This window comes from Crotalus tigris, unplaced genomic scaffold (assembly GCF_016545835.1).
Source record: "Crotalus tigris isolate CLP2741 ecotype Arizona unplaced genomic scaffold, ASM1654583v1 scf7180000017833.3397121, whole genome shotgun sequence".
NCBI lineage: Eukaryota > Metazoa > Chordata > Lepidosauria > Squamata > Viperidae > Crotalus > Crotalus tigris.
Genome location: NW_024096661.1, coordinates 423,870 through 449,987, shown reverse-complemented (window position 1 = coordinate 449,987; position 26,118 = coordinate 423,870). Strand labels below are relative to the sequence as shown.

Genomic DNA, 26,118 nt, shown 5'->3' with positions numbered 1-26,118 from the left:
GGCATGATGGCAGTGTTCCAATATCTCAGGGGCTGCCTCAAAAAAAAGAGAGAGTCAAGCTATTCTCCAAAGCACCTGAAGGTAAGACAAGAAGCAATGGATGGAAACTAATCAAGGAGAGAAGCAACCTAGAACTAAGGAGAAACTTCCTGACAGTTAGAACAATTAACCAGTGGAACAACCTGCCTCCAGAAGCTGTGAATGCTCCAACACTGGAAGTTTTTAAGAAGAGACTGGACAGCCATTTGTCCAAAATGGTATAAGGTTTCCTGTCTGAGCAGGGAGTTGGACTAGATGACCTCCAAGGTCCCTTCCAACTTTATTATTATCATTATTATTATTTAAGTCACATTTACACCATGTGCCCAATGTGGCACACCTTGAATTGCTTTTCAGCTGTAATTCTTGACCCAGCTTTGAGAACAAACTGTACATATTAGGCTCAAAGGAATACATTGAAAAAGTAAAGATAACATCATAGAATATCTTCTCCTATTTAACAGAGCAAGATCTTTTTTTCCCCGAATTCACAAAATATGAAAATTAGGATTGATTTTTTTAAAAAAATGATAATACTTGAAAATGCTACCAGAAGGCAAGAAGTAATGGATGGGAACTAATCAAGGAGAGAAGCAACCTAGAACTAAGGAGAAATTTCCCAACAATTAGAACAATTAATCAGTGGAACAACCTGCCTCCAGAAGTTGTAGGGGCTCTCCAACACTTTTTAAGAAGAGACTGGACAGCCATTTGTCTGAAATGGTATAGGGTTTCCTGCCTGAGCAAGGGGTTGGACTAGATGATCTCCAAGGTCCCTTCCAACTCTGTTATTCTGTTAAACTGAATTTGGCATTGGCATATTTAACTGTCCCTAAGACTACTGGATGTCTCTATTCATTAGAACCATGCATTTCCCCTTCAATTTTTAAATAACTGAATAACAATTTACCGTAGTCCTTTTTTTTTAATCAACACATCTCATTTCATAGCAGCTCCTACTCACTCTCAGACTTAAAACAAAAACCCATCCTCTAATAACCAAATTCATGGGCAATAGGACATTGGAAAGCTATGAAAGTTCAAGATCAACTGGCTAGTATTTGCAGAGTTGGTTGCCAAACAAATGAATGGTAGATCTAATTAGCAGGAAATGTAGAAGCCTCTTTTCCTACAGCTAAGAAACCAATCAGTTCAGAGGAATCTTGAATTCTCTGGGCCTGAATAAAATGCCAAAACTGGGATGATTTTCTATCAGGACAATTCCTTCCTTCCTTCCTTCCTTCCTTCCTTCCTTCCTTCCTTCCTTCCTTCCTTCCTTCCTTCCTTCCTTCCTTCCTTCCTTCTTTCCCTTCCCTTCCCTTCCCTTCCCTTCCCTTCTCTCCTTCTCTTTCTTTCTCTTTCTTTAAATATTTGTTTGTTTATTAAATTTATATGTCACGTTCAAGCGACTCTGGGCAGTTTACAATATCAGTTATTTTTGACAGGACCGACCCTACTGACAGATGCTGATACAACTAACAAAAGCGAAGGGCGCAGTCCTACAGAACCTGCAAGGGTCTCTTTAGGACAAGCCGGAACTCGTATCAAAGGGAAGTCACCTTTCAGGCCTGCTCTGCAATGTCAACAAACTGCATCCTAAATTCTTGCCATCACACGAGTTTGCAACGCCTGCTCCCAAACTTTAGAATAGACTAGAAAACAGAACAGAACAGAGCTGGAAGGGATCTTGGAAACCTTCTAATCCAGTCCAACTTGATACATTCGTTCCTCACTCCCGCCAGCTCACCATCGCGTCGTAGCGCAGGCTATTCATGAACTTCACCACTTCGCGCCCTTTGAAGAAGTTGAACCAGACGGTGCCCTGGTACTGATCCCCGGCGTCCAGGAGCAGCACGTGGCGATGCTTGGCGCGGAGCTCCCGGATCTTCGTGGCTCTGCGCGCGACGCCCCCGTAGCAGTCTTGCCCGGTGCATTTGCCCGAGTCGCGGCTAGTTTGCTCCACGCGGGCGTGGACGTCGTTGGTATGCAGAATGGTGAGCTCGAAGGAGCCGGCGGCAACCGAGAGCGCGGCGCAAAACCAGACGGCTCTGACCAGGAGCAGCAGCGGCGGCGAAGGGGAACTTCGCGGGCAACCCTGAGCCCCGCGCCGTCGCTTTGGGGTCTGCATGGTGAGAACTCGCGTGCCCGGTGCTCCCTCGCCGGCGCCACCAAGCTCTTTTAGGCACAAGAGTGCGGGGGGGGGGGGAAGGAGATGGGAGGAGGAGTCTGGCCGCTGTCCCAATGCCGCCTCTCGTCAGCAAGCGCAGACTGGTATCTGGAAGCTACTCTTCCTTCCTTGTTCTTACTCAACTGTACTCTGAGATGACTCTCTCTCTAAGGGGCAATTCGAATCGGATGCCCAGGTTGGGAGGAGTGATAAGTGTGCTTAAGTTATGCGCTCCAGCCCTGGTTCCATCGGTGAAAGTAACACCTCCAGGCATAACATCTATTTATTTATAGATTTGTCCAGGCTATTCTTCGGTCAAGCTGATTCGGTCTATTATTATTATTATTTTTAAGTCAGAAAATAAAAATCATAGAAAAAGAGATATTTGGTGGTAAAAGCAATTTGATTCTGTCATCTCATATAATCTCTCAACTGCTTTTTACTTTGTAATAAACTCTCCGTTAAATCCAAATGTCAATTTAACCCAGAAAAATCACTTTTCAAAATCACTCCATATGGAAAGAAAAATCGGGTAATTTTGGGAAACAGTTCAGTTGGTATGCTGGACATTTTAGAAATCAATACTATTTAATTATACTAAGTTTGGATTTGATCAAATGAATTTTAAACCATTTTATAATTTCACCTGTAGTTCCCAAAGATAAAATCTTTCTATCTCAGATGAAAGAAAAATAAAATTAGAGAAAAAAAATGTGCCTTTTGGTTTTGAATGATTAAACTTCTATTTACAAAGCAAGCGCTATTGCCCTAGTGTTACTAAGGCACTCAGTGTAAAAAATAGTCTGAAAGACATTAAAAAGAAACAGGATAGTAATTTGGGGACAGTAAAGTTACTTGTTATAACTGTATATACATGTCAAATGACCCATACACAGGAAGAAAAATGGCTTTTTTGAAAGAGAATGATGCAAAAGCACAGCAGTAGGGAATTTTCTTTCCCTGTACACAAATTAAAACCATCTCTCAAGGATCAGGATTCCAATTTAGAAATTCAAGTACAGAATTTTGGATGATGTACAGTACTAGCTGCTATTCAGAACATTTTGCAAGCTATTGCCCAACTGTTACAGGCCAGATAGAATGTTTAAGTTAAAGGTAATTTAAATTAGCTTAGATGAATCCTTCATGAACAGAGCACAGGGTGTGCCCTGAATAAACCCCATTCCCCTTGTCTCTACGTAGGTCCCATATCACAAAACTAGAGAAGCAAGCAATAGAATAAGAATAATCTTTACAGCTGATCTTTCCTTTAAGGATGAGGAGTTACTTTGAAAGTATACTTATCCTGGACTTGGCATTCTTTAGACCTGAAATCAAATCTTCTGCATATATCTTCATATTAAATTTTACTTCCTAATTGTAGTGTTTAATGAACTGAACAAAAACACATTGATACGAATCAGGTCCTATAGAATGTGGTGAACTCAGTTTAATTTCATCACACAAGTAGATATACAGTAAGAAACCTAAAAGGTAACATATTTTTAAAATGTGAATTGGTGATATTGCACTCCCCTGTTCCTGCCCTATAAACTTCCAGGGTCCATCTCCTCTCCTTAAACCAAATTGCATTCCAAATTGCAAGCAATGTTTTAAGTCCCTCCTGTTGAGTCCGTGGCGGGAAAATAGACACGAGAAGCAGCTGGAATTCTCAGTTTCTTTTATTCAGCGTTCAGCTTACAGGAAGATGACTTCAGCCTCGCCCAAACGCCTCGCAGCCTCTTATATAGGCAACTCCCGGGTAAATGGGTTACTTTTCCCGCGCCAGCACCCGCTCATGCGCACGGCGCTGGCGACAGCCTGTCTAGTCCCGGGCAGCTTTGCACCTGCCCGGGACTGCCTGCAAACGCCCGAGCCGTTTGCAAGGCTCGGGACATAACACCCCTTTCCCCCGGGCTAAAACTACTACCAACATACAACATTTATTTTTATACAATTTGCTCCCCAGTGCTCCCACTGTTTACTGGCTTTTGCCTTGCCGGCAATGTTATGTAATCTTCTAGGTACTTAGGAGATTTCTTTGCTCTCTGTGACCTTCTTAGCTCTGGGTTACTGGCATAAGTTCCCTGACTGGAGGGAGGCGTGAGCCTGTTCTCTCTATTGTGCCCTGGTGTCTTCCAAGGACTGTGCCCCGATGCCTGGCCTGCTTGCTTGCCCACCGGGCTCGTCAGGCCAGGGCTTCTGTTGCTTTGTGACCTGGTTGTCCTACCTAGCTGTAGACCCTCAGGCCCCTTGAAGTGATAGCCACTGCTGGGCGTCTCTGTAGAACCTCCTAGGTCAGTCCAAGACCTGTCAGGAGGCTGTCCATTCCCTGAACCCCATTCTGTGCTCGGGCTCGTGTGGGTTTCTGTACTTTCCCAAAACTCAGGTGTTCCCTGATTTGTGCTAGGGGTGTTGTAGTCGGGACTTGGCTCCTCGACTAGCTCTGTGTATGTTTGACCCCCTGTAGGATTTGGGGTAAGGTCAGGCCAACCTTGGGAATTGTGTGCCAGCTCTCTTGCAGGGAATGATTTGTTGGGATGCCCCCGGGTATCCTCCGTTGCTGGAGTGCTGTGTGATGTGTGTGGAAAGTGAGTATGCCCCCGGGGTGACTCCCTGGCTGGAGTAGGCGTGAGTGCCTGTTGTGTGGGTAAGCTCCATGACTTTCTTTTCGGAGCAATTGCGGAACCCTGGGATGGGCCGTTTGTGGCTCCCTCAGTGGAGATGGGCAGTAGCTCTTGCCCTTCCCTTTGCTCCAAAGGGTCCCCCTCCCCCCCTGGAAAAGATCCAGGAGTCTCAGCAGAAAAGTCTCGCCTAGGGCGAAGTTGGTCGATGTGCCGACGCAGGACACGACCGTTGTCCAGGGCAACCTCGTAGGAGAGAGGGCCTGTGATCCTGGACACAGAAGCGGGGACCCATGTATGACCAGGCCCGTAATTGCGAGCCCAAACCGGGGCACCCACAAGTAGTTGTCTAGGTGCCCTAGGATGTGAGGTAGATGAAGGCAGTCTGTCCGGATGCAACCGGTCAAGTCTAGTAGTAAGTTGGCGCCCCCAACGAAGTTCAGCTGGACTTCTCCCTGTAGAAGTGGATGGTGTGGTGCGATAAGAAAGGAGAAAGTCAGCCAACCTGTGATGCCAGTCCCCGTAGGTGAGTCTCTTCAAGGCGTCCTTTGCGATGCGCACCATGCGTTCAGCCATACCGTTGGTGGACGGGTGAAAAGGCGCAGACGTGGCATGACGAATCAGGTTTGCCTGTAAGAAAGCTTGGAATTCGGAGGAGGTGAATTGAGGGCCGTTGTCGGACACAATGACATCTGGCAGCCCGTGTGCAGCAAAAATCCCCCTCAGTACCTGAATAGTCTTTGCAGTGGTGGTGGATGAGACAGGCACAACCTCAAGCCATTTTGAATGGCTGTCAACAAGGACCAAGAAGAACTGGCCCTGAAAGGGCCCAGCGTAGTCAATGTGCACCCTAGACCATGGGGACTGTGTTTCCTCCCATCTATGCACAGGAGCTTGGGGCATCTCTGGGCGAGATCGTTGGCACAGGTGGCATGCGTGTACCGTAGCCTCAATACCTTTATCTAAACCAGGCCACCACAAGTGGCTTCGTGCAAGAGCCTTCATACGAACAATGCCAGGATGACCCTCGTGGAGGGATTCTAAGACCCTAGTCCTCATTGAGGTGGGAATGACAACTCTGTTTCCCCAAAGCAGACAACCCTGAGAAAGGGACAGTTCGTTCCTTTTGGACCAGAAACTCTGAAACTCAGGACTAGGGCAGTGCTCAGGCCACCCGGACAGGACCCAGGAGCGGACACGTGAAAGTGTGTGATCTGTACCTGTTTCAGCGGTAACATCCCTGGCACTAAGAGGGAGCTCGGGCAAGGCTTGGATTGATAGAATGTTGACAGCTGGCGCGGGGTCAGCTTCTACTACTGGCAGAGGCAACCTACTGAGGCCATCAGCATGGCCCATTTCTTTCCCAGGCTTGTGGAGTAATGAAAAATCATATGCAGACAAAAAAATAGACCACCTAAGCATTCTAGGGGAAATGATGTGGGGAGTCTGCTTACGTGTGGTAAACAGTCCCAGCAGAGGCTTATGGTCAGTGAAGACCGTGAAATGCCTGCCATATAGAAAATCGTGGAATTTTTTAATTCCAGCAACAACAGCCAGAGCCTCCCTGTCTATCTGAGCGTAGTTGCGCTCGGCAGAAGACAGTGTTCTGGAGTAGTATGCAATAGGAACCTGAGTTCCATCAGACCTGAGGTGACTCAGGACAGCTCCAACCCCGTAGGGGGACGCATCACAAGCGATGCACACAGGAAGAGACTCGTTGAAATGTGCAAGAACACTGTTAGAAGTGAGCAAGGCCTTGACTTCTTTAAAGCAAGCCTCATGTGCTTGTGACCACAGCCACACAGCTTGTTTGTCTAGTAGCCTGTGAAGAGGCTCAGCTACACTAGCTTTATGTGGAAGAAAAGAATTGTAGAAATTCAGGAGGCCTAAGAAGGCCTGAAGTTCGGCCTTAGACTTTGGCCTGGGTGCTTCTAAAATAGCAGTTAGTTTGGATTCAGCAGGATGAATCCCAGCAGCATCAATTTTGAATCCCAGAAATTCAGTAGAAGGCACCCCAATCTTGCATTTGTCTTTTCTGAGCTTGAGGCCTGATTTCCTGAATCTTAACAGGACAGCCCTAAGCCTTTCAGCTAGAATGTGTGTGGAGTCTCCTGCAATCAAGACATCGTCAAAGTAGGGGCAGACCCCTGGTATACCTCGTAGTGTGTTTTCCATTACGCTTTGGAAAATCCCAGGAGCGACATTCACTCCAAACTGTAGCCTTTTTACCTTAAAGGCTCCCCTGTGGGTCACAATGGTCTGAGCTATGGCAGCATCATCATCAACAGGCAGCTGTTGATATGCTTGAGCTAGGTCAAGCTTTGCAAAAACACGCCCCCCCTTGAGAGAGGCCAGGATGTGACTGACCACAGGAACAGGATAGGCATGTTGCTGCAATGCCTTATTGAGTGTGCATTTGTAATCAGCACAAATGCGAATGTCCCCATTTGCCTTTAGAGGCGTGACAATGGGGGTCTCCCACGGGCTGGAATCAACAGGTTCTAGGATTCCCTGTTGGATTAGTTTGTCTAATTCAGTGTCAATCTTACTTTTTAAAGCAAAAGGGACCCTTCTTGCTTTAATCCTAATGGGAGTGACAGTGGGGTCTAGCTTTAAGGACACAGGTGGTCCTTTGAATGTGCCCAGCTGGGGGCTGAAAACATCTGCAAATTCTTTGCAGACTTCCTGTAGGTCGAGTGTTTGTAAGCTGTTGAGTCCTGTGACGTGTATCCCCAGGGCCTCAAACCAATCGAGTCCTATGAGACTCGTTCGTTCACCCCCTACTACTAATAAGTCTAGTGGACCTTCAAAACTCTTGTATTGCACGTTAAGGGTGGCCTCCCCCTTAACACACACTCTTGAGTTCTGAAAATCTGTTAATACAATATCAGAAGGCCTTAACTTGGCCTTAGTCCCACTACTGGAACAAATCTTCCTAAATGTATGCAATGAAATGATGGAAAGGGCAGACCCTGTGTCTAGTTCCATAGATAATGGAACCCCTTGTAGCTTCACGTTGAGTGACAGCTTTTTCTTCATGGGCTTGTGTGTGCCTGTCCTACAGATGCTTCTTCGCGAAGCGCAAAAACCTACCCTATTCTGGCTGGGGAGTCTGGTACCCTTCAGGCGTTCTTCTTGGGGTTGTGCCTTTCGTCGGCCCAGACACACAGCTGCAATGTGCCCTAGTTTGCCGCATGCCCGGCAGGTAGCGGAGCGGAACTTGCAGTCGGTTCTCCTGTGGCGACCTCCACAGCCGATGCACTTGAGCGGAGCCGAAGAGCTTCCCTTCTGGTTTTCTTCCTTCGCGGGGTGTAGACGGTCGACTTCCTCGTCCGGATCCTCCTCGGAGTTTCGTTGGACGTCTTCCTGGTGCACGGACGCACCCTCTGCACTGCTTCTGATCGGCCGCATGTTCTTGACGGCGCCGCCTGCTGCTTCTTCTGCGGTGACTTCCCTTAAGGCGTCTTGGAAGGATAATTCTTCCTTAGCGAAAAGTCTCTGTTGTAGCTCTCGATGCCTTAATCCGCACACGAATCGGTCCCTCAGTCGTTCCTCGAGGTCCTTGAACTCGCAGGGCTTGGCGGCCTTCCGTAACGCGGCGATGTATTCCTTGGCTGACTCACCGGACCGTTGATCCCTCTGTTCGAAGGTGTGGCGCCATGAGATAACGGACACCTTGGGGTGGAAGTGCTCCTTCAGCAGCTTCTTCAGGTCTGCGTAGCTTACAGACTCTACTGGGACAGGTGCTGCAAGGTTTTCTGCGATTTTGAAGGCGTCTTGGCCGCAAACGCAAAGCAGGGTGGCAGCCTTCAAGCTATCTTCCGTCACTTGGTTTGCCTTGAAGTAGTTCTCCATTCTGGATACGTAGGACTCCCACCGCTCTGGATGTGAGACGTCGAATTCCGAAAGCCTTCCGATTTTCGCCATCTTCGGATCTTCAGGAGACGGGTCTATCAGCCAGCCTACCCCCGAATGCGCACCGGATTGGCGGGCAGCTGCCGAGTCGACGCCGTTCCTCTTCCGCCGCTCAGGACTCCTTGGGTAAGCTTACACTTTTTCCTTTCCAGGTAGTGCAAGGCATCCCACCTTCGTCGCCAGTGTTGAGTCCGTGGCGGGAAAATAGACACGAGAAGCAGCTGGAGTTCTCAGTTTCTTTTATTCAGCGTTCAGCTTACAGGAAGATGGCTTCAGCCTCGTCCAAACGCCTCGCAGCCTCTTATATAGGCAACTCCCGGGTAAATGGGTTACTTTTCCCGCGCCAGCACCCGCGCATGCGCACGGCGCTGGCGACAGCCTGTCTAGTCCCGGGCAGCTTTGCACCTGCCCAGGACTGCCTGCAAACGCCCAAGCCGTTTGCAAGGCTCGGGACATAACACCTCCCATCTGTCTCTGTCAGCTGGAGTCGGAAAACTGGCAGTAAAGGCAGTTTGAGGTCTGAAAAATGAAAGCATTTGTGGCTATTTTTTTTTTTTTTACTCTGACTAATTTATGTATCTTTTGGGTTGGAATGGAAATATGGCAATGACAAATACTTCAGAGGCAGAGGTGTCATGCAGAAGTTTTCTTCCTCTGCTGACAGATTAAAACCACGTATCAACGTACCAGGATTCCGACTCAGAATTTCAAATACAAAGAAACGCTCATTTTGGAAATAAGTACTGTGTGTGCTATAGGTCAAAATAAAGATAGGTCCTTTTCTTATTATTTTGCTATCAGTTAGCAAGGTGCATCGTTCTGTTCCATTATGATGATCCTATTGTTGTTGTATGTTTGCTTGATACATATCCAGGTAGTCCTCGACTTACAATCCCAACGTTTCTGTCGCTAGGTGAGGCATTTGTTAAGAGAGTTTTTCCCCATTTTGCAACCTTTCTTGCCACAGTTGTTAAGTGAATCACTGCAGTTGTTAAGTTAGTAACATGGTTGTTGGGTGAATCTGGCTTCCCCCATTGACTTTGCTTGTCAGAAGGTCGCAGAAAGGGATCACGTAACCCCGGGGACACTGCAACCGTCATAAACATGAGTCAGTTGACAAGTGTTTGAATTTTGATCATGTGACCACAGGAAAGCTTCAAAAGTCATTAAGTCTAAAAAATGATTCTGCAAGAATTGGGTATGTCTAGTGTAATGAAGAGAAGGATGAGGGGGGGGGGGCATGATAGCAGTGTTCCAATATCTCAGGGGCTGCCACAAAGAAGAGGGAGTCAAACTATTCTCCAAAGTGCCTGAAGGCAGGATAAGAAGCAAAAGGTGGAAACTAACCAAAGAGAGAAGCAACTAGAACTAAGGAGAAACTTCCTGACAGTTAGAACAATTAACCAGTGGAACAACCTGCCTCCAAAAGCGGTGAATGCTCCAACACTGGAAGTTTTTAAGAAGAGACTGGACAGCCATTTGTCCGAAATGGTATAGGCCTATAGGGTTTCCTGCCTGAGCAGCGGGTTGGACTAGAAGACCTCCATAGTCTGTCCCAATGCTGTCATTCTGTTATTCTCTTATTTTTCAGTGCTGTTGTAATGCAAACAGTCACTAAACAAATTGCTTAGGTTGAGGAGTACCTATACATATGCAACTGTTTAATTATAGCATGCATAATTCTAGTCCTTACTGAAAAGCAGACATTCTGGTTCTGTGATTTTTGCAATAAGGACTGAGATAATGTAATAACAAGTTTGATTGGATAAAGTTTAAACAAATTGCTACAGTTATTGGCTAGTAGAGTTATTGGCGTAATGTTTCACAGGGTCCCCAATGAAATGTAATTTATTTAACTTTTGTTTTTACCTGTCATTGTGAATGAAAATTTGGGGTCAGGAATCTTGGCTGTTATTTCTGCTGTCTCATGTTTTCATGCAATGTGCTGCAATAGGTATTTCCTATAAACTTTTATGTAAAAATGTAGTTTTTCATGTTTCATGATCTCTTAGCTAGGAGTGGAAAACAGAATAATCAAACAACTATTCTGGAGTCAGAAGTGTACAAGATATTCAGAATGACTTAAGACATAATAATACCTGCTTTTTGTTTGAGATGATGATATATTTACATGATTTGCAATGTGGAAAAAAAATGAGCTAGAAACACAATTCCCACTTAGTACTGTATGTTTGTTCTAGTTTTCCACCCTGTTGTTTCTAATATGTAGCTTTTAGATCTTATTGTTCAGCATCATTTCCAACAATGTTTTACACAAATCTTCATATTCGAGGGTGTATTTTTTGCACAACCTACATAGTTATTATCCTTTTTTTAAAAATGCCTTTTCCAGATCAAGTGTTTCATGTACCATCACACATGGAAGCCCTAGGGTTCAAATACGGTCTTCCATTTACAACTCCTGTGAACTTTCCAATTACCCTTTTTTACCGAAAGTGAAAATTTTGGGAGAGGAAGAAGGGTATCTTGGCATAATGCATTTTGAGTTAATGTTAGAAAATATTACTTCACAGAAAAAGTAGTGGAAGCTTAAAACCAATTTCCAGTGGAGGTAGTCAGTCAGTCATCAGTAACTGAGTTTAAACATGCTTGGGATAAATACATGTCCATTATCTATCAAAAATAAGAAATAAAAAATAATAATTAAAAATAATAACAGCTTCCTTTTTATGACTCTGTAAAAAATAATAAATTTAAAAGAAAACAAAAAAAAATTAGATAAACTCAAAGGGCAGACTCGATGGACCCCTGAGTCTTTTTCTGCTGTCAGTTTTCTGTGTTCCTGTATTTCCGTGAATAGTTATGGCAGAAGCCATCCAAATGGAGGAAACAAGTTTTGTGATTCTTCCCTTGTGGCTTCCTCTTGAGGTTCCTGAGCACTTTACTGGATGGGCAGACTGTTATCTATTAATTTGGCTTGGTATAAAGTGATGACCGTGTATTATTAACACTTGCTAAGAAAACAATGTAACTGTTTTTCCACTCTACTTGATACTACCGTTATATATTTTATAACTATTTAATACACGTATGTTACTGGTGATGTGTAAATCTGTTTCTTAAACAGATTTCAAAAGGCCATTATGGTTGCTTTTCTTAATGTTTGTTCTGCATGGCTGCAGGGTCTCTGGGTTTTGCTATGCACTTGCCTAGCTTTTGCAATGAAGCTCTCCATGCCTGATGCAACCAGATCCTGACACTGATTGGAGCAGAGAAAGTGTCTAGTGCCAGGTCACCCAGCTGGTTCTTTGTGTAAAGCAGAACTAGAATTTGGGTCCCCCTGCTCCTGGTACAGCTTTTTATTCACTCCCACTTACTCTCATTTAAAAATACCTCAGTGTTGTTACTATTTCTGGTATGTACAGTCTGTGTATCAAAAACTGAAGAGGTAGATGAAGTTGAATTTTATAAGCTACAGATAAAAAAAAACCCACGTGAAACTGAGTTATGAAACCATATTTTAAAAAGCCACAGAAACACACAGCAGAAAATATTGTGTTTGAAAACAAACTATATCTGAAGCCGCAGTAATCTGCCAAACAGGGCATATTATTTGTTTGAAAAGATCCGATAGCTTGAATGGTTGCACAGAACATGCCTCACTGGACTAGGATGCAGGTCTCAGGAACTAAATAGCGACTCTCAGCAAGTAAAAATTCCCTGAAGAATTTGCTGCTTACATCATCCATAATATGTTTAAAATATTTTCATTACATTATATAATATTTATATAATAAATACAATTTATATTAAATGTTTACATAGCATTTAATGAATATTGCATGCATGACCAGAGTCTAGAATTGGGCTGGCATATAAATCATATGAACTACAATTAATGCATTGTGCTGACCCAAAAAAGAATTTCTATGTTGTTTTCCTTAGAATATGTACTTAAACACTGTGGCGCTGTTATGATAGTAATGTTTTGTGTTATTATTTTTGAATTGCTCATATTATTTAATTTAATGCCATATTTTAGATTCCTAACGTATTTTGGTTTTTAATTAGCGCTGAATTGATTATTTGCTTGGAGGAAACAATGCTGAGGCCCTATTAAAACTATTGTAATTATAGGGATTTCTAATAAATATCATCAATTGCTTATTTTTATTTTATTTGTTAGATTTCTGTTTCAGGAGCTGAAGGCAACAAGACAGGACTCTCTCCTTACTTTTTCTCCAGTAAAAACTGTCTGAGATAAGTTGGGAAAGAGAGATGAACTGACCCAAAGTCTCCTAGCAAATTTTCATGGTTGAAGTGGACTTGTTCCCATGCCTAGTTTAACATTTTAAGCACCATCTTACACTGGATAAAAATGGTTATTCTGGCCTAATATGTTTGAACATATGGTAGGTTTTTTTTAAAAAAATTCCAAGTCTTGTTGGATGGTTGTGATTATGTAAGTTAATTTAAACTTTACAGGATTGAGCTATCCCATGAAACCTTGAGGAAGATCCGGCATTTCCTGGAATAAAGTACCTATTGTTTGATTGCCAACTGCACAAAGGAAAGTCGTGGAGTAAAAGAATGATGATTGGATGTTGAGTTTACTGTCAAACACAGATAACACAGTGCAGGAAATAAGCAGCAAATAAGTTGCTTCCTTGACAACCAAAGTCAAAAATTTCTGGAAAAATAAAACTGAATGTTGACAAATTCTCCTGTGGGAAGAGATCCAGTGGCTCTTTCAATAACTCTTTGTCTGTCGATGTTTTCCTTCTTAGGTAACCATCCTAAGAATCTGAGTGCAAGGCAAGTTCTAAAGTCAACAAATAAAATGGGTTCTTATACGACGGAATGGGACAACTCACCACGGCCAACTTGTCAGGGGATAATTTAACAATTCAATTTAATTATTTAAAATAAATAACAAGTTATTTTAATTTTTGTCATTCAGATTTCATTTTGTCCCTCCCTTTGCATACTTTCTTTAATGGTTCCACCATTTCTTTGATATTAGTGTAGCTTTTGCCCTGCAGCGCGTTGTCCCCCAGTGCAGCAAGTTGGGCTGTGGCAAATTGACTGTGGTGAATTGGCTGTGCTTATCTGGCTACGGCAAATTATCATAGACCCCTTATACGATGCCATTATACCTCCTACTTCATTACTGTGCTGTTGAAAAAGAAGAAAACTCAAAAGTGGGTATAATCTTTTGTGGCATATTGATTGCTCCTTATAAAAATATTATTCAACAATGGATATTTTTGATGTGCCAACAAAGAGCCCATAGCTTTTCACTTCACATATTTTAAAAAATGCCAGCAAATACTGCCTTTTCTGCAGAGGCCATGCCTCCTTGAGATAGACAGAATATAAAAGGACTAGACAGGAAAGGCACCTGATATGTAAGAAACTTGGTCGGTTCATCTTAAATAAACAGGGTTCACAGCAATCAACAATCAGTGATGTGGGTTCTTATTATTAGAGCAGAGTATTGAAATTATTCAATATATCTTGGGTAAGAGGTGAATTTAAGATGCTGAGTGAGCAGCTCTGAACTTAGATTCCTCAATCTCTTTTTATCGTTTTACTTTTGCTTAGCTCTTTTTCACATATACTTTATTGTATCTCCCCTTGTACTTTTGATATATTAAGTAATAATGCTATTAACTCCACCCATTAGAGTCACTAAATTGCTGCATGTGTATCCTGGGGAGATTTATCAACAATAACTCCTTTGCTGGTGCTCAGCTACAGGGAAAGAAGGGGGGCATTCCAAGAGGGTGTGGCTGTTTTATTGATTTATACAGCTATTATGCTGTCAAGCTTTTCCCAGCAAATTTAATGCAATCAAAGTAGCCCTCACTTTCAAACATGGGGAGGTTCCCTCTAATGCTGTTGAGAATGAGAAAGAAGAAGAAGAAGGTTTCATATTACACATTTTCTGCGGTTCAAGAATGTTGCTCTTTTTGCCATTTTTTGCAACTGGAAGTCTGGGGTGCCTTGGAAGGTTTACCAGATATAAATGCAGGTTGATTAGCAACTTTGCCTGTCAATAGCCCAAAATCAATAGCATCCAACTTTCCCCAAGGCTGATCCCCAACAATGAGGTTCTTCTGACCAATTAGAGTTGAGATGTATCCAACAGCCTCTTTTTAGAGAAGGAATTCTTAGTAAGATTGACTCAGTAAAAGTTTAATTCACAATAGTTGTAGCTTTACTTTCAATAAAGGATCTAGAACTGCTCTTTAAAGAAGTCACTGAGAACATCAGAGGACCAGCTTATAAAAAACTAGGATTCCTGGTGCACATGTGGCAAATGGCAGTTGTCATATGAAAATGTACTGTTGGAAGACAGTTGGATACATAAAAGCTCAGTTATCTTCTTCTGTGTAATCATCCCAGATGGGGATCAGGCTGCTTTGGTAAGCTTAGCTATCTTGCAACTTCCTGGAGGTGACATCAGCACTTCCTTTAAGATCTTAAGGTGACTTTCTGCTGTTGGCTTCTCTTCCCCAAGGACTAATGCCTTCTGCTTGTCAGAAGTCAGTTCCATGTAGACCACTAAACCAAGTTTTCTCCCTGTATCATTTCAAATCCAACAGAGGCACTCAATTGTGGTATTAACTGAAATTAATAACCAGGCTCATCAAAATGATTCTCTCAAATTCAGCCAACACCTAATGATGGCCTTTATTCATCTAACGATTCACTGGCCCCTCTAGAATTCAAAGAGGAAGAATCTTTTTGAAATCAGGGACACAGAATCTAATGATACTCCTGAATTAGAACATTGCAAGGTGGTGTGTACCATCCAAAGATCATCAGATTACAAGCTATGTCACAAAATTTGACATTTTATTTCAAGAGACGTGGGAGGCAGATGACTATCATATAAATGGTTCTAATTCCATGTTTGTCTCTATTGTGTAAGGGACTGGTTGAGATAGAATATTGGAAGGAGTACATACATACTACTGTATTACTCTAAAGCAGGGGTGGGGAACCATGCCCCTTTTATGACTTGTAGACTTCAACTCCCAGAATTCCTGAGCCAGGAATTCTTAGGCCAGGAATTCTGGGAATTGAACTCCACAAGTCATAAAAGGGGCATGGTTCCCTGCTCTAAGGGCTAAAGTTACCTCATTATATATGCTGATTGGATAAAAAAAAAGCTGTCCTGTTGTAATTGCTAAGATTTCTTTGCTTTTAGTTAATATTTATGTAATTCTTCCAAATTCCTCTTGCTATCGGACAAATATAATATCCATTGACCTAGAGGCCTATTTTAGTAACCTTTTGATGTCCTCACTCTTATGTAGTAATTGTGGGTGATTTCAGTGTTAGAACAAAGGCAAATAACAATTACATATTTTAAGCAGCAACTAATTAACTTTGATCGTGTAATGAGATTATCTCTGCTCACCAACCCTCCCACTCGCTTTTCTAGGGAAGCCAAAGATAATACCGAAGACCTCAAAGCTTTATATCTGATTCAAACCTTTAATAAGTTAGACCTTTTCTTATGTTGTATCTTGCACAATGTTTCCCCATTGAGCAGAAATCAGATCTCTTAGATTACACATTGTGTCAAGAACCCTTTGTCCCTCTTTGAATTCATTATCATTCTGAGGACAATCTTTCCCAGTAACATTTCAAAACGGTAAGGCTTTGAAGCTTTTCATCTAGTGAGAATCTGGTTTCTAGTAATAAGTTAGAATTATGTCTGATCTGTGTTAAGTGCTCCTCCCAACAGAAAGAGGAAGCTTCAGAAAAAGTGCTTCAGCTTAGGACTGCCATACTCTATGGCAGTGTTTCTCAACCTTGACAATTTTAAGGCGTGTGGACTTCAACTCCCAGAATTTCACAGCCAGCATTGCTGGCTGTGAAATTCTGGGAGTTGAAGTCCACACGCCTTAAAATTGTCAAGGTTGAGAAACACTGCTCTATGGGAAATCAAAGCAGATATCCTCCCTATTTATAATACTGTAATTGCTTGATACAGCTTTCATAGCCAGTTCTTAACACACAGGAAAAATAAATCTATAAATAGTAGTAGTTGTCCCTCCATCATCACCTTAAATCAACTGTGCCAAGATCAAGAAAACACCAAAGTTACTTCAATATGACACAAACAAGGTGCAGTGGGAGGTTTGGCAGCAATTGCTAAGCATGGCAAGTGCCAAATATACAGTCCTGTTCTGGCTTCATATTACCCTCTATGTCTCTGCGTGCCCATTGTAGACAGGGACTTCATATATATATATATATATATATATATATATATATATATATATATATATATATATATATATATATATATATGCAGAAAGTTGGTAGTCAACCCCTCTTCCATTGCTTATCTGCCTGCCATTGGTCATTCTATTATTCTGTTTAGGTAAGGAAATATCTCTGAAATGATAAGCCAATGGGAGTCTAGTTGTGCTAATAATGCTCAAGAGACTAATAGATTGGTAATTGGTGGGAAGACTCTAGTAACCTTTTTTGTAGTAATATATATATTATTAGCAAAACTAGACTACCCATGCCCACTGCCTCATAATTTCAGAGTTATTTCCTTATCTAAACAGAGAAATAGAATAACCAACCACACAAATATAAGCAATGGAAGGAGAATTGACTTCCAACATCCTGCCAGCTTCCCCATTGAGTTTCCTTGTAGGAAGCTGGCAGGGAACATTGGAAATCTTCCTTCCTTCCTTCCTTCCTTCCTTCCTTCCTTCCTTCCTTCCTTCCTTCCTTCCTTCCTTCCTTCCTTCCCTCCCTCCCTCCCTCCCTCCCTCCCTCCCTCCCGTCCCTCCCAGTTCACTTGGTGACTTTCAACCCAACCTAGCATATAGGGTCATTGTGAAGAAACGCAGGAGGATAGGTATATGGGATATTGATATATGTGCATGCTTGTGTGCCAGAGAAGGGACATACAAAGCAATAAAAATATCCAGGCCTTTCTTCATGCACCTTGAAGTTATTTCTTTAAAAGTCATATGAGTCAATTGCTTGCTGATGGGAAGAGGATGGAGTAAGGGATTGCAAAATGACGTGACTACAGCTACCTGAAGCAATCGCAACTTCCTCAATTTCATTTTCTTGGGACTCATGGGCCTGGATTTTGGATGCATTCTGTACATTAGTCCATTTGAGATAACTTGGTTCAAAAATTGTTGCCCAGTTTTGCCCAGTTAATAGTAGTGACAAGAGTTTTAGTAATATATAGACATGTGGCAGACATCAATCCGTAAAGTAATAGGATTGGTTAGACTTATCAGCTGAGGAACAAGCTGCATTTACAAGTGACTATTTCTGACCATGCTTGAATTCTGCAACATTTATCAAAAAATATACTTCCAGGCTGTCTGCTCAGCTATATACAACTCCTATAGATTTTAGAGTAGCTTTTCAATTAATTTCTTGGCCTAATTTTGGGGGTAGGCTACAAAATTCCTTTAGATAAAAAAAATCCCTTCTACTTATTTATAAATTGTACAATAATTCAACTATAAAAGCCACAAGCTGTTCTCAGAGACATTATACGAAGAAGCTTCCTGTTAACTGAGGAGTCCAGCAGGGATCCAGTCTGCGCTGTTTAACTATTACATGAATCCTTTAGTTACCAGGATGAATGATCTTTCTCACTGTCCTGTGCATTTGGCAGAGAAGCATATTGCAATGCTTCTTATATTCAGATGATATAGCTCTGCTTCCTCAATTGGTTTAAAAAGAGACTCTTGGATGAATAATGGGATACAGAAGAGTAGAAATTAGCTATAACAAGCCAAGGTGTTGATGTTTATTAATGACTTAAAACATATGTCTGGAAACTAAACCAACACTCTATTTATTAGGTCAAATTGTTTACTGTAAATATCTCAGTACAGTAGTAATAGCACTTAGATTTATATACCACTTCAAAGTACTTTACAGCCTTCTCTAAGTTGTTTATAGAGTCAGCATACTGCCCCCAACAATCTGGGTCCTCATTTTACTGACCTTGAAAGGATGGAAGGCTAAGGCAACCTTGAGCTGCTCTGGATCCAATTATTGCCTTCAGTTCTGCGTTCTAACCATTGCGCCACCACAGCTCTTATAGTCTTACAGTCCTTGCTAACAATATTAATAGGAACCAGAATTTCCATCACTAAGTGATATGGACATAATGCAGGACATTATGTTACTACATCAGTTAGTCATAGCAGTTCTGGCAGGCTCAGGTTGTGATCATTAAGCAAGGATTTACATGGGTCTTTAAACAAGAACTTCGGATTGTGATTGTGATTTCTGACTTCCTGCCAGCCATTGACTTTACCTGTGGGAAGTGGGTCACAAATCTTGATTGTGATTTCTGACCAAGTTGTGATGGTCAGAAATCTGACCCAATTGCTGAGCACTTGGATCATGATTATGTGACCATGGGGACACTGCAATGGGCAGAACATTGAGGACCAGCCATAAGTAACACTTGTTCAGCAATGTCACAAGTTTGAATGGTCACTGAATGGTCATTAACTACAGACCCCTTGTATTGCATTTCATGTCACAATCACACATAGGATACATAGAAAATACATAATCTGAAATGCCCAAAGATCTGCCACAACTGTGGAAACATTTTATGCTAAACTCAAGTGTGCTTGCAGACAAGACTGTGTAATAGAGGCAATCAATCAACATCATTGATACCAACATTTAATCAATCTAATGTTCCTCCCTAAAGATGTAACTTAATTTAATATGTATTTAGCAGGTATGCACCCTTTCCATACCTGCTAACTACTGTATTTAAATCGAAATAAATGTCTCATTACACTGTTCATTTTATGATGATACTATCTTGAATGGATAGCTACACAATTAATTAGCTTGCCCACTCATTCTGATCATCTTTTTTTAACTATTATTCTTGGATTCAAGTGACTCTTTCTTTTTAAATTCTGTGATGTAACATATAAGATACACAGCAGTTTGACTGACATGTTCTATTCATTTCACAACTAATGTTAATTTTTAAAAGGTAATGTGTTTTTATGGATTGATTAAAAAAAGCCTACTATGTGGGGCAAATAGGCAAAAAAATTGACAACACATCTATGAACATCCACTGGCAATCATAAACATGATGAAAACTTTTTAAATCATAATACAGTGATAAGTTAAACCACAATTTCAATTGGGAAACTTTGGATATGTTAGACCACGCCATATCCAAAACCAAAAGAAAATCTCTTGAGGTATGATATCTTGACAATTTAGACATTAATTGACACATTGAAATATGCTCCATTCATGAACTCTTCATAAAAGGAAGCAATCAGAGATCAAGGAATGAGTGAAATAGACTTAAACCTATCTTTCCTCATCATACACCTATTAACAACACTTAGATAAACAGGTACCAATCACAGATAAACAATAAGGACCAAAGAAGAAACAATACCACATCCAAAAAGTGAAGGAAGAAACATCCCTGGTAAGAGAAGTTACCCAATATAAATAGATACTTCACTCTTCCATGCACTGATGAAGTTACTTAGTCTGATTGTGAAATGTCTGTAGGAAAAGAAGCAAACGCAGAGGACATCAAGAAATAAGGAACAAACCTTGATGATTAAGTATCTTTATTTAATGTGTGAATTCTTTATCTCTAGAGGTTTTCAACAAGAGTCTGAACTGTCTTTAAATGATTTTCCTGCACATTGCTAAGGGTTGAAAAAGACAGTACTTGTGCTATTTAATTCTAAGATGCTATAATTATTGGCTAAGGGCATGATTCCTGAACTATTTTCTAACTCAAGGATCTTCAATGGACACCAAAGTACAAGCATCACAATACACTGCTAGACTATTAAAGTAATTTTTTTTAAAAAACTCTTAAAATGTCAATTATTGGGCTTCTTATGCAATATCTGATTCAGATATTGTAAATGTAGCTAGATTTCACAAGATGTTGATCAATCGTGTGTGTGTTGTCAATTTGTTTTGTTTTTTTATTGTCTCCTCTTTTGCACTTCGGACTTAGAAGCCTATATTCTAATTGTAGATAAATCTTCTACATAAAAGCAACCAGTCCCCTACCTTTGGCAAACTATGATGATTTGGGTGTAGTTTATTCCTTGAATTTCTGTATGGTGGAAGAATAAAATATTATTTTGGATAAACGAGAGGTCCAATTCAAGTACTTTAAAAAAAAAATGGATTTCAAACTGACTGCATTTGACCATGTAGGTGTTTTTTAAAAATAGTGTTTGACTAAGAAAAAAGGCTCAGCTTTAATGAGGACATGTTTCTCTCTCGCCCTCCCTTTCTCCCTCCCTCTCTTTCTCTCTCTCTCCTAGAAAGCATTGTTTTTAATGCCAAATTGACTTTGCACTTCCAAAGCTTATTCTGCTCAGCAACCAACCGACCAAAACCCAGATTCCATCAATCTTTCTGGTACTCTGTGGCCAGCAATTTATGTTCTGCATTCTAGTTACTCTCTTTCCTTTTTTTCCCATGAAATTGCATTCTCTTCAGGTGAAAGAAATTTTTAAAATCTATTATCACATGTTTGAGCATAGCACATAGCATGACATGTGGAAAACAGCACACTATCACATGTATGAGGCGATATGCCCAGTGCCCAGCCCAGTGAGGAGCATTCTCTCACACTTTCTTGTACCCCTAGAAAGTTGATGGAAGACATGAATTAAGCCCATGCACCAGTCTATTTCTCTTTCTTAGATAACTAGGCATTTCTGGTGTTACTGAAATATCATTTCCATTTCTCCTCCTTTCCTGGGGGCAAAAAAAAAAAAAAAAAAAAAACCTCAAGGATTTCCAGGGCATGCTTTTCTGACAAAATGATTATTGCTCCAAATTAAACACATCCTAGTCAATTCAGGGCAATTGGCAAATATGAGAATAATGGCTATGTGTGTTATTCCATGCCTCAAATTCTAGAATTTGTATCAGAGATGGTCTTTAAAAAAGAAAAAGAAAAAATAATACTGGGTTTCAGAGCATTATGCTTGCTTCTCTCTTTCCAGAATATGCATGTTAAGGAGACGCTTCTAAATGGGCAACTTTACCAAATTACATGTAGAATTGGGGTATTCAAAGAAAGCATCTCACGGGAAGCAGGATGATGCAATGATATGTGGGAAGGACCTTGGGGAAGAGACACAGCTAAACAACCAACATAGAAAAGGTATTTCAGATATCAGAAGGGGAAAAAAGCATGGAAAGCACCTCTGAAGGTGCCCTCCCTAATTTTCTGGAAAGTGTGAGGAATAAAAATTCAACTCCAAGGGTGTTGGAAAACAAAACAAGTTTTATTAAAGCTTTTGCAAAAGCTGGTGGATCTCTTGGTAATTGCAAATCCCAGAGACCAGACTTGAATCAATTTTAGCATAGACTTTTATACCCTATCCCGTGCATCATGCCACATCCTTCCTAACTAGACCGGTTGATAGTCTAGTTTAGTCACCTGAATTCTGACCGCCTAACAACCAGACCCAGTGGTGGGATTCAGCCAGTTTGTACCACTTCGGTAGAACTCGTAGCTATTTTTTTGTTGCCCAGGCCCAGAATGGACTTCTGGAAGTGGCATCCACACAGAGAACTGGTTGATAACATATTTGAATTCCACCACTGACCAGGCCCTCCAATTATTAGATCAAAAGTTCCCTTTGTTCCTGTCTTATCGCCTCTTCTTTGTCTGTGGCATGATTTGTAACATCCTGCTATCCCAAGGTCTAGCCTATCTACAAGGTGAGCCTGTCAACCTAAACTGGATAATTGCAATTAAAAAGGATTTTTATCTTCCCTTGTTTATCTATAAGAATGCCTGCTTTTCATCTAGAAGCTATGTATGTAACAGAGTTCATGCTTTGGTTAAACATGGCTGCACTATGGATCATAGTTTTTCTTTAAAATACTAACTCTAGGCAGTTTTTATAAAGAATAAACCTTATATAAATTGAATAATATGTCATTCATAAACTAACTGCTATTCTACAATAGTGTGCACTATTTTAAAAGTATTCCTTTAGCAGAAATGGAAAATTATAACATGTACATTTATTGTGTACCTCACAAAAGTAAAAATAAAGGAGGGAAGAAATATTTCCAGTTTTGCAATATTCTATTACTATTATCTTACAATAAAGGAAGTGTTATTACTCATGGTTTGTGCTTGTTGTCTAGAGTCTAGACCAGGGGTAAGCAACCTTGGCTCTTTTATGACTCGTGGACTTCAACTCCCAGAATTCCTGAGCTAGCCAGACTATCTCAGAGGGCTGACAGATTAAGTCTTATGTCCAAGAAAATGAAAACCAATTCAATTAATCAAATGGTTAGCACAGCATCACAAAAATACCCCATTATGATAGTTCATTGATTTAATCACTGACACACTTTAAGAAATTACCACACATTTTTAGGGTTATTAGGAAGTTGACTAAGTATGGGTTGTATACTTTGCTAATCTAGGAGTACGCAGCAGGGAGTGGTGTGCTGCTTTCTTGTAAGTGACTTACAGAAAAGGCAGATAAACAGACTTAGGGAGAAATGGGCTTTATCCAGTGGTGGGATTCAGCCAGTTCGCTCCACTTCGGCAGAACCGGTAGCTAATTTTTTGTTGCCCAGGCCCAGAATGGACTTCTGGAAGCGGCATCCACACAGAGAACTGGTTGTTCACATATTTGAATCCCACCGCTGGCTTTATCTATAATGTTTTAAAACTTACAAAATTGTGACATACTTTTAAAAATATTGACCACAATAATTAAACGAAGGGGCAAAACCTACTTTTCCATAAGCTTCCCCAAAGTGTGCCTTCCAAGTTGCTTTTAATCTACAAACCAAGGAAGGCAATCTCTTTTGAAATGCTCCAGATTTATCCAGCTATTTCAAAGGGATATTCAGTTCTGTGGGAACCAAGGTCGTTGCTGCTTGAGTTTTGGCAGGCTGAAACTTTCCTTAGGAAGCCTGCCAAAGTACATGTAGTTTATTGGGGAATATGATTTATGACATATTACTGGGGTGGGGAAATCAACTTTGTAACATTGTAACCTTTGGGGGGGAAGTCTTGATTTCATTTTTGAAAGTGCTGATATTTTGTAGCCAATAAATATGTTCTTGCCTTGGAGTTCTCTTTTTACTGGTCTCATCTATCGGAACCATGACAGCCAGTCTGTTAGTCAGATTGTGGTATCAGAAAAAAAAACCTCAAGTATAAGAGGGACAAAATTGTCTTAAGCAGGAAAAAGTCTTGAGTTTGTTCTTATTTTGACCATATCCTTGGGTTGAAACCTGTCTGTTCATGTGCTACTCAACTGTAAAATGAAGCTGAAAGAGATTGAATGTTTGTGCTCAGCAATGAGGAGATCAAGAACCCCAAAGCACTTTCTCACTACTCTGTAGAATAAAGCTTAAAAATGGGGGGGGGGGTTGCTTAAATCCTCCTTCTGAGATTAAAATGAACATGGCATGGAAGGGCAAAGGTTTTGCTTTTGAACTGCTACAGCTTGTCCTTGGCACTCTGCACTGTCATTTGGCAGACTATAATTCAGATGATTGTTGGTTTCTTCAGGGTTATTTTTTCCATATCAGTCAAGTAATTGGGTGTGTTGTTTATCCTCCCACACTTTTCATTACTGCACTAGGCATATAGAACTTACATTTGAGCTACCTTTGAAAGGATGGGGAGGAGGTTCAATGTACAGTGCATGCTCCTACTGTTTAAAGCCTGCAAAACTATATATATTCATCTCAAACATGACTTATCAATAAAAACACGTGTCATAGTTATACAAACTTCAGTTCACAGTATGTCAGCTTTGCAAAATAAAAAGTCTTTTGGTATAGTTTAATGCTGCTCTCTGCAGGAAAAGAGCAGAAAATTCTCTTCCAGTTTATGACAATCGTTCTTCTCCTGTGCTTTGGTTTTGCCCAATTAAATCAGCACAAATGCTGAGCTTCTGTGAGCAGTTGAGCACCATGCCAATGGCCCCAGGTTCCATCTGAAGCCACTCCCTCTTTACAGAAAGAATAAAAAATAAATTACCACATTTTTCATTCTCCCTCCCCCATGACCCATATATTCCTCTATGACTTGGTGAAATTGTATCTCCTGTTATGCAAAAAATTCCAAAGGCAGTCTCAGAGTAAGCTGTGTGAGTGGAGATTGATGGCTAATTAATATGAAAAAAAATGTAATGAAGAAGCTTCCCTCATTCCTGTCACAGCAAACATTCATTGTCTTTCAATCTCCTGTGATCGTTAATGCTAGTAAACTAAGAGTATTAGAACATTATATGTGTGATCTTAGATCTACAGGAAACTAATTCAACATTTTTTCACATTTATTAGATTCCGCACAGAATGTCTATAAAGAATTGGCTGTGCTTTACTGGAAGGTTAAAATGGATGAGGGGGCTTTTATTCAAATGAGAAAACTTGTTGACTCATTTTGCTCTGATAGCCATCAATTTGCTAATATGGGGCTACAAAAATCATTGTAGTTTAAAGATATAGATCAGGGGTCTTCAAACTTGGCCCTTTTATGACTTGTGGACTTCAATTCCAGAATTCCTCAGCAAGGCACGCTGGCTGAGGAATTCTGGGAGTTGAAGTCCACAGGTCATAAAAGGGCCAAGTTTGAAGACCTCTGATGAAGATGGACTCTGGAATTATATACCCCAAAACATGGAGCTTTCATGTGTAAGAAATTATGTATTAATGGAATTATGGATTAATGGATCCTGAGGAGCAACAAGCGATTCTATTCTATGTTGGATTGAAACAAGATTTATCTCAAATTGTGTTGATAAAAATAACACTGGTTGTCTATTAATGTAATATAAAGATTGATCAATACTGTTTTGTTTTTAATGGTGTTTAAAAATTGCACTGATTTTTAATGTATATGTGTATTATAAATGTTATTTCCTTTTTTCTTTTTTTCTTTTTCCTTTTGATCTCCATTCCTTTTCTGTCTCATTCTCCCTTACTTTTTTAAAAAAAAACATTACTACTGGTAGCTAGCAGTTCCCAGTGGGAATTCAGAAAGTAAGATACAATGTTTGGATTCTCTGGTATAGCAAAGAATATTAGTGCTGATCATAGAAATTGCAAAGCAACTGTGATAACTAAACTATAAGAAAAGATGGGCCAGATCAGATGAGCCATGTACGGTATCTAGCAGTACTCTATGGCCAAAAAGATCCATGTGTACTGCTCATGAGAAGACAAAGGATGTAGAACAGCGTTTCTCAACTTTGGCCACTTTAAGATAGGGTGGACTTCAACTCCCAGAATTCCCTAACCAGCACAACTGACTGAGGAATTCTGGGAGTTGAAGTCCATTGATTTTAAAGTGGCCAAGGTTGAGGAACTCTCATGTAGCACACAATT

General features: G+C 40.9%; 1 protein-coding gene across 2 annotated transcripts in view; it reads right to left on the bottom strand.

Annotated features, from left to right (window-relative positions):
* Positions 1 to 2,224, bottom strand: part of NT5E (5'-nucleotidase ecto) — a 31,470-nt gene extending 29,246 nt beyond the window's left edge. Inside the window, exon 1 of one of the 2 annotated variants that reach the window (XM_039343074.1) lies at positions 1,787 to 2,224. In XM_039343074.1, coding sequence (XP_039199008.1) covers positions 1,787 to 2,167 — 381 coding nt within the window. In that variant the 5' untranslated portion in view covers positions 2,168 to 2,224. The remainder of the gene's footprint in view (positions 1 to 1,786) is intronic. The other variant, XM_039343073.1, reaches the window with a different exon arrangement.
* Positions 2,225 to 26,118: the final 23,894 nt, after the last annotated feature.